This window comes from Marmota flaviventris, chromosome 6 (genome assembly GCF_047511675.1).
Source record: "Marmota flaviventris isolate mMarFla1 chromosome 6, mMarFla1.hap1, whole genome shotgun sequence".
Lineage (NCBI taxonomy): Eukaryota > Metazoa > Chordata > Mammalia > Rodentia > Sciuridae > Marmota > Marmota flaviventris.
Window position 1 is genome coordinate 121,507,453 of NC_092503.1, and position 12,762 is coordinate 121,520,214.

General features: G+C 50.5%; 1 protein-coding gene across 6 annotated transcripts in view; it reads left to right on the top strand.

The window, feature by feature from the left end:
- The window catches only part of Tnxb (tenascin XB), a 63,283-nt gene that overhangs the window by 39,798 nt on the left and 10,723 nt on the right, over positions 1-12,762 (top strand). For all 6 annotated transcript variants that reach the window (XM_071613507.1, XM_071613506.1, XM_071613505.1 and 3 more), the window contains 8 exons: positions 2,049-2,381; positions 4,378-4,695; positions 5,112-5,420; positions 7,419-7,736; positions 8,153-8,461; positions 10,460-10,777; positions 11,194-11,502; positions 12,019-12,342. In XM_071613507.1, the coding sequence (XP_071469608.1) occupies positions 2,049-2,381; positions 4,378-4,695; positions 5,112-5,420; positions 7,419-7,736; positions 8,153-8,461; positions 10,460-10,777; positions 11,194-11,502; positions 12,019-12,342 (2,538 nt within the window). The remainder of the gene's footprint in view (positions 1-2,048; positions 2,382-4,377; positions 4,696-5,111; positions 5,421-7,418; positions 7,737-8,152; positions 8,462-10,459; positions 10,778-11,193; positions 11,503-12,018; positions 12,343-12,762) is intronic.

Consider the following 12,762-nt stretch of genomic DNA (forward strand, 5'->3'; position numbering starts at 1 on the left):
ACAATGACTTTCTTATGTTCCATTGAAAACACAGAGGCCCAAATTTTTGTAAAGATGCTAATCACAGCTATTTGAAAATAGCAGGCATGGCAAGAAGACTGGGAAGAAATACATCCCATGGGTATATGATTTGTTAGACAGAATGGAGTGTTCCAGCATGTTTTATTTTTCTATTTTATTCTTTTCTGCATTGTCCAAATTTTCTTAAATGAGGGCATTTCTTTTTTCTTTCTCTAGGCATTTTTTTTTATAATCAGAAAAAAGCAGAGAATTACAATGTCTTCTTTTTGTATTCCATCTGTCTTCTTCCCTGTCACTCTGGAAACTTACTTCATTTCTAATTATGACAAAGTTAAATTCAGTCCACAAGAAAGTGAGGAACAAATCACAAGGTGAATTGGAATCCCACAGGGCATCAGGCTGCCTTTTCCAAGTCATTCTCAGCCAGATTCTGATGGCTGCCTCAGATAATTTCTTAAGAGTTTCCCAGATCTGGAAGGCCCCACCCTCTGAGAGTCATCTTGTGGAGGGCAGATGGCTGCCTCTTTGCCCTAGGACTGTGGTTTGGGACAGGTACTGTCATGTCCTGGTGATCATCTAGATGGAGGAACTGTTCTTCCTCAGGCTCCCTGCCCATGGGGACAGGCCTTGTTCTTATACGTGTATTCAGCAAATCATCTGTGTGTGGAATGGGAGGACAAGGAGAACAGAGGAGTCATTGGAAAATGAACATCAGAAAAATTTGCACTAAGCTGTTAATTCTCATGCACCATCAGTTGTGTATTTTCTTATCCCCTATCCTGGCAAATCACAGCATTCCCTAGGAAGACGGGGCAGTGTAAGGGGTCCATGTCCCCTGCCTTCCTGTTCTATCTGCATTGCTCTTCAATCCCACCCCCTTCTCAATTATTATTTCTTTAAAATTTTATTTATTTATTTATTTTAGTTGTTGATGGACCTTTGTGTTTTATTTATGTGGTGCTGAGAATTGAACCCAGTGCCTCACACATTCAAGGCAAGTGCTCTACCACTGAGCCACAACCTCAGCCCTCAATTATTACTTTTTATAATACAAAATTTCTTTTTTAATTTTTTTTTCTTTTGAATCCAGGGTACTTTACCACTGAGCTACATCCCCAGACCTTTTTAGTTTTCATTCTGAGACAGGGTCTTCCTAAGTTGTTAAGGTCACCCTCCAATTTGCCATCCTCCTGCGTCATCCTCCCTAGTTGCTGGGGTTATAGGCATGCGTTACCATACTCAAGCAGAATTTCTTTCTAAATCTACATTTTTATAGTGAAAAGAACTGTAGCAGCATTATGGAAAAATAGGAAAAAACTCATAATCCTACCTTTGACCCAATAACTGCTGTAAATAACAGTGTGAGCATTTGCCTAGCATGCATGAGCCCCCCTCCAAACAAACCAAAAACTATGTGTATAACACATATTCCCTTTCTGCATTTTGCATACAAGTATGTGTTTTGAAGTTGCAGTCAAGAATATTCATTTAAATTTTGGCTTTTAATTTTTTGTACACAGTTACATTGTAATCATTTACCTGGCAGCTACACAACCTTTATTAATCATCATTTTAATGGTTATTTGATGCTTTGTGGTGAAAGCTCTGTAACAAAATTAATCATCTTTTCCAGGTCGTTTGGTTTCCTGACACATTTTGCTGCCATGAATAATCCCATTATGAATTCTTCCATGCTATAACTTTTTCCTGCTTTTAATAATTTTCTTAGGACAGATGCCCAGGATGGGATTATTGGGTCAAAGGAAATGAGCACTATTTTGGCTCCTGACACCTATGTCCCATTTGTTTTCTGAAAATTTGTAACCATGCACCACTGCCAACAGGACAGGATAGGCGTGGGGGCTGGCTCAGCTCCCTCCAACTATGAATGACTGAATGGCTAATACCAAAGGCTACCCAAGCCTCTGAGCCTTTGACTTGAGAAGCATATCTCCTGGATGTACTTCTCCATATGTATCAATGACACTAGTGAAGTAAGTCACCTTTGCTTCTGTCTTTTCTTTTAGCCCCACAGAAGGTTGTGGAGGAGACTCCCAGCCCCACAGAACCCAGCATGGAAGCCCCAGAACCCACCGAGGAGCCACTCCTGGGGGAGCTGACAGTGACAGACTCCTCCCCTGACTCCCTGAGCCTCTCATGGATTGTGACCCAGGGCCATTTTGACTCCTTCACCATCCAGTACAAAGACAGGGATGGGCGGCCCCAGGTGGTACATGTTGGAGGAGAAGAGAGAGAAGCCACTGTTGAGGACTTGGAGCCTGGACGCAAGTACAAGATGCACCTGTATGGGCTCCACCAGGGCCACCGTGTGGGCCCCATGTCCACTGTGGGTGTGACTGGTGAGTGAGTGTAGGATGGGGCAGGGCAGGGAAGAGCAGTGCTGGAAGTTGTTTGATTCTCCACCAGCTTCACAAAAACAAAATGTTCCTGCAGGAATGCCGCTTGTTAAAGCCTGTTCATCTTGTTGAAAGGCAGATTTGTATTCATCAGGTTGGTGATGGAGCCTGATATTCTGCATTTCTATCAAAGTCCTTGTATTAGAACTGAGTGCTATAGTGCATGTCTCTAATCCCAGCCATTCTGTTTTGGAGACTGAGGCAGGAGGATCACAAGTTCCAGTCCAGCTTGGGCAACTTATCTAGACCCTGTCTCAAGATAAAAAACAGAAAAGGCTGAGAGAGGAGCTGGACTTGTGGCTCAGTGGTAGAGCACTTGCTTAGCATGTGTGAGGCTATGGGTTCGATTTTTCAGCACTGGATCTAAATATATGAATAAAATAAAGGTCCATCAACATCAAAAACATATTTTTTAAAAATGCCAGGAGATATCGAAAAGGTAGAGCACCCCTGGGATCCATCCCCATTTCCAGAAAGGAAAAAAAAAAAGATACTTGTTAGATTTTTGCTACTACAACAAGTACCAGAGATAATCAAGTTACAAAGAGAAAAGATTATTTTGGCTCACAGTTTTGGATGTTCTAGTCTACATTCAGTTGGCCCATTGTTTTTAGTTCTGAGGTGGGTCAGCAGATCATGGTGGGAGAGAATGGCAGTGCAAAACCTCTTACCTGATGGCCAGGAAGCAAAACAGAGAAAGGAATGGCTGGGGCACCAGTATCCCCTTCAAGGGCACACCCGATGACATGAGGACACCCCACAGCCAGGGACCATCTCTTAAAGGTTCTACCTTCTAGTGTCACCACCCTGAGGACCAATTCTTTGATATGCGGGCCATTGGGGAGCATTCAAGATCCAGACTACAGCAGTGCTCCTGATGCTGACATTGTAGGTCCCTGGGTCAGCCCTTGAGTAGCAAATTCCTCAAAACAAAGTGATAAGATCTTCTCTTGGAATTTTTGCTAAGAATTCTGCTTGCAGCCCTGATTTCTTTCAGAGGAATCTTGTGGAGATTTCTCTTGGGTCTCTAGTGAAGTTGACAGGGGGCCATGAGGAAAGGGGGCAGGTACCCAGGGCATCTCCTTCACTGTATACCCCAAAACTTCAAGGTTCAGGTATCATCAGACTTATGTCTCCAATAGATCACCAAACCTGTGGGTGGCAGGATCCAGGCCCTGAGGGGGTTGGATGAGACCTTGAAAATGGCAGACTGACAAATTCCTGAGTAATGGGGAGCAGTGGGGAGGCAGGCCATAAACAAGAAAGCACAGCAAGGAGATGATTTTGTGATAGGGAAGCCTGGAGGACAGGCCAGGACCAGGCAGGGACTCCTAAGCCAGCATGTCCCCAAATACCAGGAACAGCCAAGACCTGGTGTGAGCTTTGAGGTAGAGAAGCCAGTAGGGAGGTAGTAATCCTGGTGACAGGAGACAGTGCCACTCTAGAGCCCTGCAACTGGAGGAAGGGGAGTGAGGCAGCAAGGAGGAATTAGGAAAGAGGCTGGGAGGGACACTCTCTAAGTCTGATGGCAGCTGGGAGAGGGACAGGTTCAGGGCACTCTCCAGTTTCTGGCTTGGGAGGAGTGTTCTGAGGTTCTTTGGGAGCAAAGACCTGAGCCAGGTGGATGAGGAGGTAGCCAGGAGACCCCAGTGGAGGGAGGCCCAGGGTACAGTGACCAAGTGGGTCCTTCTCAAGAGGCAGGTGCTGGAGGGAGGAGAAGTTATGTGGGTGTTGATAGATGGTGGCAGTTAGTAGATGGTGGGTGAGGGCTAGGAACGGGGATGTGGAAGGAGCAGGAAGGGGACATGTCAGTGGTGCCATGGCCAGCATCATTCTGCTCCTTGGTGCTTTATTTGTTGTAAATGCTGCTTTGGCTTCTGAACTGAGAGGGCAGAAGAGATCTCACTGTCCCTGTATGTGTGTGTGTGTCCCTCTGCAGAGGATGAAGCAATGACCACGCAAGTAACACCCACCACAACCCCCGAGCCTCCTCTCAGGCCACGCCTAGGGGAGCTGACTGTGACAGATGCTACCCCTGACTCCCTGAGCCTCTCCTGGACAGTCCCTGAAGGACAGTTTGACCACTTCCTGGTCCAGTACAAGAACGGGGACGGGCAGCCCAAGGTGGTGCGGGTGCCAGGGCATGAGGATGAGGTCACCATCTCAGGGCTGGAGCCAGACCACAAGTACAAGATGCACCTGTATGGCTTCCACAGTGGCCAGCGCATAGGCCCCGTCTCTGTCATTGGGGTGACAAGTGAGTGGATGCTGGGAGCCCCAGGGTGGGACCCAGTGGGAGGTTGACTCTAACTCTTGGGTAACAGCTGAGCAGGGGAACAGTGGCAGAGGCTTGGTCAGTAACCACAGGCCTGCTCTTGCTAAGGCTATGGCCTCTTTTTGCCTCCCCAGGAGTTGACCTCTGTCTCCTTCTGGAAAGGGAAGGGCCATAGGAATTTGTGCTGTGCTGGGAGCTGCCTACAGTTCCACCCAGCTGATCTTAAGCTTGGGCATGCTTGTCAACTGAGCAGGGCCTCCCAGCCCCAAGAATGAACTTGGGCTTATCTAAACTGATCAGTACCCCCAGTGGTGGCTGTGGCTCCTCCCTTCTTCTCCCCAAGACCTGAGGAAACTTCCCAAGAAGCCTGCCTCACCCTTTCTCTCTTTTCCCTTCAGCCCCCAGCCCCACAGAACCCAGCACGGAGGCCCCAGAGCCCACTGAGGAGCCACTCCTGGGGGAGCTGACAGTGACAGGCTCCTCCCCTGACTCCCTGAGCCTCTCCTGGACTGTGCCCCAGGGCCAGTTCAACTCCTTCACCATCCAGTACAAGGACAGGGATGGACGGCCCCAGGTGGTGCATGTTGGAGGAGAGGAGAGAGAGGCCACTGTGGGGGACCTGGAACCTGGACGCAAGTACAAGATGCACCTGTATGGGCTCCACCAGGGCCGCCGTGTGGGCCCCATGTCCACTGTGGGAATGACTGGTGAGTGAGTGTAGGATATGGGGCAGGGAAGGGAAGAGCAGTACTGGAAGTTGTTTGATTCTCCACCAGCTTCACAAAAACAAAATATTCCTGTGGGAATGCTGCTTGTGAAAGCCTGTTCATCTTGTTGAAAGGCAGATTTGTATTCATCAGGTTGGTGATGGAGCCTGATATTCTGCATTTCTATCAAAGTCCTTGTATTAGAACTGAGTGCTATAGTGCATGTCTCTAATCCCAGCCATTCTGTTTTGGAGACTGAGGCAGGAGGATCACAAGTTCCAGTCCAGCTTGGGCAACTTATCCAGACCCTATCTCAAGATAAAAAACAGAAAAGGCTGAGAGAGGAGCTGGACTTGTGGCTCAGTGGTAGAGCACTTGCTTAGCATGTGTGAGGCTATGGGTTAGATTTTTCAGCACTGGATCTAAATATATGAATAAAATAAAGGTCCATCAACATCAAAAACATATTTTTTAAAAATGCCAGGAGATATCGAAAAGGTAGAGCACCCCTGGGATCCATCCCCATTTCCAGAAAGGAAAAAAAAAAAGATACTTGTTAGATTTTTGCTACTACAACAAGTACCAGAGATAATCAAGTTACAAAGAGAAAAGATTATTTTGGCTCACAGTTTTGGATGTTTTAGTCTACATTCAGTTGGCCCATTGTTTTTAGTTCTGAGGTGGGTCAGCAGATCATGGTGGGAGAGAATGGCAGTGCAAAACCTCTTACCTGATGGCCAGGAAGCAAAACAGAGAAAGGAATGGCTGGGGCACCAGTTTCCCCTTCAAGGGCACACCCGATGACATGAGGACACCCCACAGCCAGGGACCATCTCTTAAAGGTTCTACCTTCTAGTGTCACCACCCTGAGGACCAATTCTTTGATATGCGGGCCATTGGGGAGCATTCAAGATCCAGACTACAGCAGTGCTCCTGATGCTGACATTGTAGGTCCCTGGGTCAGCCCTTGAGTAGCAAATTCCTCAAAACAAAGTGATAAGATCTTCTCTTGGAATTTTTGCTAAGAATTCTGCTTGCAGCCCTGATTTCTTTCAGAGGAATCTTGTGGAGATTTCTCTTGGGTCTCTAGTGAAGTTGACAGGGGGCCATGAGGAAAGGGGGCAGGTACCCAGGGCATCTCCTTCACTGTATACCCCAAAACTTCAAGGTTCAGGTATCATCAGACTTATGTCTCCAATAGATCACCAAACCTGTGGGTGGCAGGATCCAGGCCCTGAGGGGGTTGGATGAGACCTTGAAAATGGCAGACTGACAAATTCCTGAGTAATGGGGAGCAGTGGGGAGGCAGGCCATAAACAAGAAAGCACAGCAAGGAGATGATTTTGTGATAGGGAAGCCTGGAGGACAGGCCAGGACCAGGCAGGGACTCCTAAGCCAGCATGTCCCCAAATACCAGGAACAGCCAAGACCTGGTGTGAGCTTTGAGGTAGAGAAGCCAGTAGGGAGGTAGTAATCCTGGTGACAGGAGACAGTGCCACTCTAGAGCCCTGCAACTGGAGGAAGGGGAGTGAGGCAGCAAGGAGGAATTAGGAAAGAGGCTGGGAGGGACACTCTCTAAGTCTGATGGCAGCTGGGAGAGGGACAGGTTCAGGGCACTCTCCAGTTTCTGGCTTGGGAGGAGTGTTCTGAGGTTCTTTGGGAGCAAAGACCTGAGCCAGGTGGATGAGGAGGTAGCCAGGAGACCCCAGTGGAGGGAGGCCCAGGGTACAGTGACCAAGTGGGTCCTTCTCAAGAGGCAGGTGCTGGAGGGAGGAGAAGTTATGTGGGTGTTGATAGATGGTGGCAGTTAGTAGATGGTGGGTGAGGGCTAGGAACGGGGATGTGGAAGGAGCAGGAAGGGGACATGTCAGTGGTGCCATGGCCAGCATCATTCTGCTCCTTGGTGCTTTATTTGTTGTAAATGCTGCTTTGGCTTCTGAACTGAGAGGGCAGAAGAGATCTCACTGTCCCTGTATGTGTGTGTGTGTCCCTCTGCAGAGGATGAAGCAATGACCACGCAAGTAACACCCACCACAACCCCCGAGCCTCCTCTCAGGCCACGCCTAGGGGAGCTGACTGTGACAGATGCTACCCCTGACTCCCTGAGCCTCTCCTGGACAGTCCCTGAAGGACAGTTTGACCACTTCCTGGTCCAGTACAAGAACGGGGACGGGCAGCCCAAGGTGGTGCGGGTGCCAGGGCATGAGGATGAGGTCACCATCTCAGGGCTGGAGCCAGACCACAAGTACAAGATGCACCTGTATGGCTTCCACAGTGGCCAGCGCATAGGCCCCGTCTCTGTCATTGGGGTGACAAGTGAGTGGATGCTGGGAGCCCCAGGGTGGGACCCAGTGGGAGGTTGACTCTAACTCTTGGGTAACAGCTGAGCAGGGGAACAGTGGCAGAGGCTTGGTCAGTAACCACAGGCCTGCTCTTGCTAAGGCTATGGCCTCTTTTTGCCTCCCCAGGAGTTGACCTCTGTCTCCTTCTGGAAAGGGAAGGGCCATAGGAATTTGTGCTGTGCTGGGAGCTGCCTACAGTTCCACCCAGCTGATCTTAAGCTTGGGCATGCTTGTCAACTGAGCAGGGCCTCCCAGCCCCAAGAATGAACTTGGGCTTATCTAAACTGATCAGTACCCCCAGTGGTGGCTGTGGCTCCTCCCTTCTTCTCCCCAAGACCTGAGGAAACTTCCCAAGAAGCCTGCCTCACCCTTTCTCTCTTTTCCCTTCAGCCCCCAGCCCCACAGAACCCAGCACGGAGGCCCCAGAGCCCACTGAGGAGCCACTCCTGGGGGAGCTGACAGTGACAGGCTCCTCCCCTGACTCCCTGAGCCTCTCCTGGACTGTGCCCCAGGGCCAGTTCAACTCCTTCACCATCCAGTACAAGGACAGGGATGGACGGCCCCAGGTGGTGCATGTTGGAGGAGAGGAGAGAGAGGCCACTGTGGGGGACCTGGAACCTGGACGCAAGTACAAGATGCACCTGTATGGGCTCCACCAGGGCCGCCGTGTGGGCCCCATGTCCACTGTGGGAATGACTGGTGAGTGAGTGTAGGATATGGGGCAGGGAAGGGAAGAGCAGTACTGGAAGTTGTTTGATTCTCCACCAGCTTCACAAAAACAAAATATTCCTGTGGGAATGCTGCTTGTGAAAGCCTGTTCATCTTGTTGAAAGGCAGATTTGTATTCATCAGGTTGGTGATGGAGCCTGATATTCTGCATTTCTATCAAAGTCCTTGTATTAGAACTGAGTGCTATAGTGCATGTCTCTAATCCCAGCCATTCTGTTTTGGAGACTGAGGCAGGAGGATCACAAGTTCCAGTCCAGCTTGGGCAACTTATCCAGACCCTATCTCAAGATAAAAAACAGAAAAGGCTGAGAGAGGAGCTGGACTTGTGGCTCAGTGGTAGAGCACTTGCTTAGCATGTGTGAGGCTATGGGTTAGATTTTTCAGCACTGGATCTAAATATATGAATAAAATAAAGGTCCATCAACATCAAAAACATATTTTTTAAAAATGCCAGGAGATATCGAAAAGGTAGAGCACCCCTGGGATCCATCCCCATTTCCAGAAAGGAAAAAAAAAAAGATACTTGTTAGATTTTTGCTACTACAACAAGTACCAGAGATAATCAAGTTACAAAGAGAAAAGATTATTTTGGCTCACAGTTTTGGATGTTTTAGTCTACATTCAGTTGGCCCATTGTTTTTAGTTCTGAGGTGGGTCAGCAGATCATGGTGGGAGAGAATGGCAGTGCAAAACCTCTTACCTGATGGCCAGGAAGCAAAACAGAGAAAGGAATGGCTGGGGCACCAGTTTCCCCTTCAAGGGCACACCCGATGACATGAGGACACCCCACAGCCAGGGACCATCTCTTAAAGGTTCTACCTTCTAGTGTCACCACCCTGAGGACCAATTCTTTGATATGCGGGCCATTGGGGAGCATTCAAGATCCAGACTACAGCAGTGCTCCTGATGCTGACATTGTAGGTCCCTGGGTCAGCCCTTGAGTAGCAAATTCCTCAAAACAAAGTGATAAGATCTTCTCTTGGAATTTTTGCTAAGAATTCTGCTTGCAGCCCTGATTTCTTTCAGAGGAATCTTGTGGAGATTTCTCTTGGGTCTCTAGTGAAGTTGACAGGGGGCCATGAGGAAAGGGGGCAGGTACCCAGGGCATCTCCTTCACTGTATACCCCAAAACTTCAAGGTTCAGGTATCATCAGACTTATGTCTCCAATAGATCACCAAACCTGTGGGTGGCAGGATCCAGGCCCTGAGGGGGTTGGATGAGACCTTGAAAATGGCAGACTGACAAATTCCTGAGTAATGGGGAGCAGTGGGGAGGCAGGCCATAAACAAGAAAGCACAGCAAGGAGATGATTTTGTGATAGGGAAGCCTGGAGGACAGGCCAGGACCAGGCAGGGACTCCTAAGCCAGCATGTCCCCAAATACCAGGAACAGCCAAGACCTGGTGTGAGCTTTGAGGTAGAGAAGCCAGTAGGGAGGTAGTAATCCTGGTGACAGGAGACAGTGCCACTCTAGAGCCCTGCAACTGGAGGAAGGGGAGTGAGGCAGCAAGGAGGAATTAGGAAAGAGGCTGGGAGGGACACTCTCTAAGTCTGATGGCAGCTGGGAGAGGGACAGGTTCAGGGCACTCTCCAGTTTCTGGCTTGGGAGGAGTGTTCTGAGGTTCTTTGGGAGCAAAGACCTGAGCCAGGTGGATGAGGAGGTAGCCAGGAGACCCCAGTGGAGGGAGGCCCAGGGTACAGTGACCAAGTGGGTCCTTCTCAAGAGGCAGGTGCTGGAGGGAGGAGAAGTTATGTGGGTGTTGATAGATGGTGGCAGTTAGTAGATGGTGGGTGAGGGCTAGGAACGGGGATGTGGAAGGAGCAGGAAGGGGACATGTCAGTGGTGCCATGGCCAGCATCATTCTGCTCCTTGGTGCTTTATTTGTTGTAAATGCTGCTTTGGCTTCTGAACTGAGAGGGCAGAAGAGATCTCACTGTCCCTGTATGTGTGTGTGTGTCCCTCTGCAGAGGATGAAGCAATGACCACGCAAGTAACACCCACCACAACCCCCGAGCCTCCTCTCAGGCCACGCCTAGGGGAGCTGACTGTGACAGATGCTACCCCTGACTCCCTGAGCCTCTCCTGGACAGTCCCTGAAGGACAGTTTGACCACTTCCTGGTCCAGTACAAGAACGGGGACGGGCAGCCCAAGGTGGTGCGGGTGCCAGGGCATGAGGATGAGGTCACCATCTCAGGGCTGGAGCCAGACCACAAGTACAAGATGCACCTGTATGGCTTCCACAGTGGCCAGCGCATAGGCCCCGTCTCTGTCATTGGGGTGACAAGTGAGTGGATGCTGGGAGCCCCAGGGTGGGACCCAGTGGGAGGTTGACTCTAACTCTTGGGTAACAGCTGAGCAGGGGAACAGTGGCAGAGGCTTGGTCAGTAACCACAGGCCTGCTCTTGCTAAGGCTATGGCCTCTTTTTGCCTCCCCAGGAGTTGACCTCTGTCTCCTTCTGGAAAGGGAAGGGCCATAGGAATTTGTGCTGTGCTGGGAGCTGCCTACAGTTCCACCCAGCTGATCTTAAGCTTGGGCATGCTTGTCAACTGAGCAGGGCCTCCCAGCCCCAAGAATGAACTTGGGCTTATCTAAACCGATCAGTACCCCCAGTGGTGGCTGTGGCTCCTCCCTTCTTCTCCCCAAGACCTGAGGAAACTTCCCAAGAAGCCTGCCTCACCCTTTCTCTCTTTTCCCTTCAGCCCCCAGCCCCACAGAACCCAGCACGGAGGCCCCAGAGCCCACTGAGGAGCCACTCCTGGGGGAGCTGACAGTGACAGGCTCCTCCCCTGACTCCCTGAGCCTCTCCTGGACTGTGCCCCAAGGCCAGTTTGACTCCTTCACCATCCAGTACAAGGACAGGGATGGGCGTCCCCAGGTGGTAAGAGTTGGAGGAGAGGACAGAGAGGCCACTGTGGGGGACCTGGAACCTGGACGCAAGTACAAGATGCACCTGTATGGGCTCCACCAGGGCCACCGTGTGGGACCCGTGTCTACTCTGGGCATGACTGGTGAGTGAAGGTCAAGGGGCCTCTAGGTTGGTTCTTGGGGAAATGGAGTCTCCAGTATTTCCTCTGCTGAAGATCCAGGTCCCCAGGCCCCTAGGCCTCTAATCCTCCCACCCCATCCTTGAGACAAGTGTGATGTGTGGGGGCAGGGAGAGCTAGTCAGGGAACTGAGCAGAGAACAGTGGCAGAGGCTTGGTCAGTAACCACAGGCCTGCTCTTGTCTGAGGCCATGGACCCCTTTTTGCCTTCCCTGGGGTTAACCTCTGTCTCCTTCTGGATAAAGAAAGGCCATAGGGATTTCTGCTGTGCTGGGAGCTTTCCCCAGTTCCACCCAGCTGATTTTGAGCTTGGGCATGCTTGTCAGCTGAACAGGGCCTCCCAGCTCCAAGGATGAACTTGGGCTTGTCTAAACTGACCTCATTACCCCCAGTGGTGGCTGTGGCCCCTCCCTTCTTCTCCCCAAGACCTGAACATACTTCCCAGGGAACCTGCCTCACCCTCTCTCTTTCACCTTCTCAGCTGCAGTGGAGGAGACCCCCATCCCCACAGAACCCAGCACAGAGGCCCCAGAGTCCACTGAGGAGCCACTCCTGGGGGAGCTGACAGTGACAGGCTCCTCCCCTGACTCCCTGAGCCTCTCCTGGACTGTGCCCCAGGGCCAGTTTGACTCCTTCACCATCCAGTACAAGGACAGGGATGGGCAGCCCCAAGTGGTACGAGTTGGAGGAGAGGAGAGAGAGGCCACTGTGGGGGACCTGGAGCCTGGACGCAAGTACAAGATGCACCTGTACGGACTCCACCAGGGCCACCGTGTGGGTCCCATGTCCACCGTGGGTGTCACTGGTGAGTGAATGTGGGGTGGGGCAGGGCAGGGAAGAGCAGTGTTGGAAGTTGTTTGATTCTCCACCAGCTTTTCAAAAACAAAATGTTCCCAGCAGCAATGCTGCTTGTGCATATCTGAGTGCCTTGTGCATCTGCAGATTTGTATTCATCAGGTTGGGGCTGGAGCCTGATATTCTACATTCCTATCAAGGTTTGTTGCCTCTGGTGCCTTGGTAAACCTCCTCACAACAGAGCAATGTGATTGTCCCTTGCAATTCATTGCTAAGAATTTTGCTTGCATCCCTGATTCCTCAGAGAGGCTCCACCTCTGTGGAGTTTCCTGGAAGCCATGAAGAAAGAGGGAAGGTAAAGGGGCACAGCATCTTCTCTGTGCACCTGTAATCCCATTGTAGGATACTGACAGACCTTTGGTCTATGGGT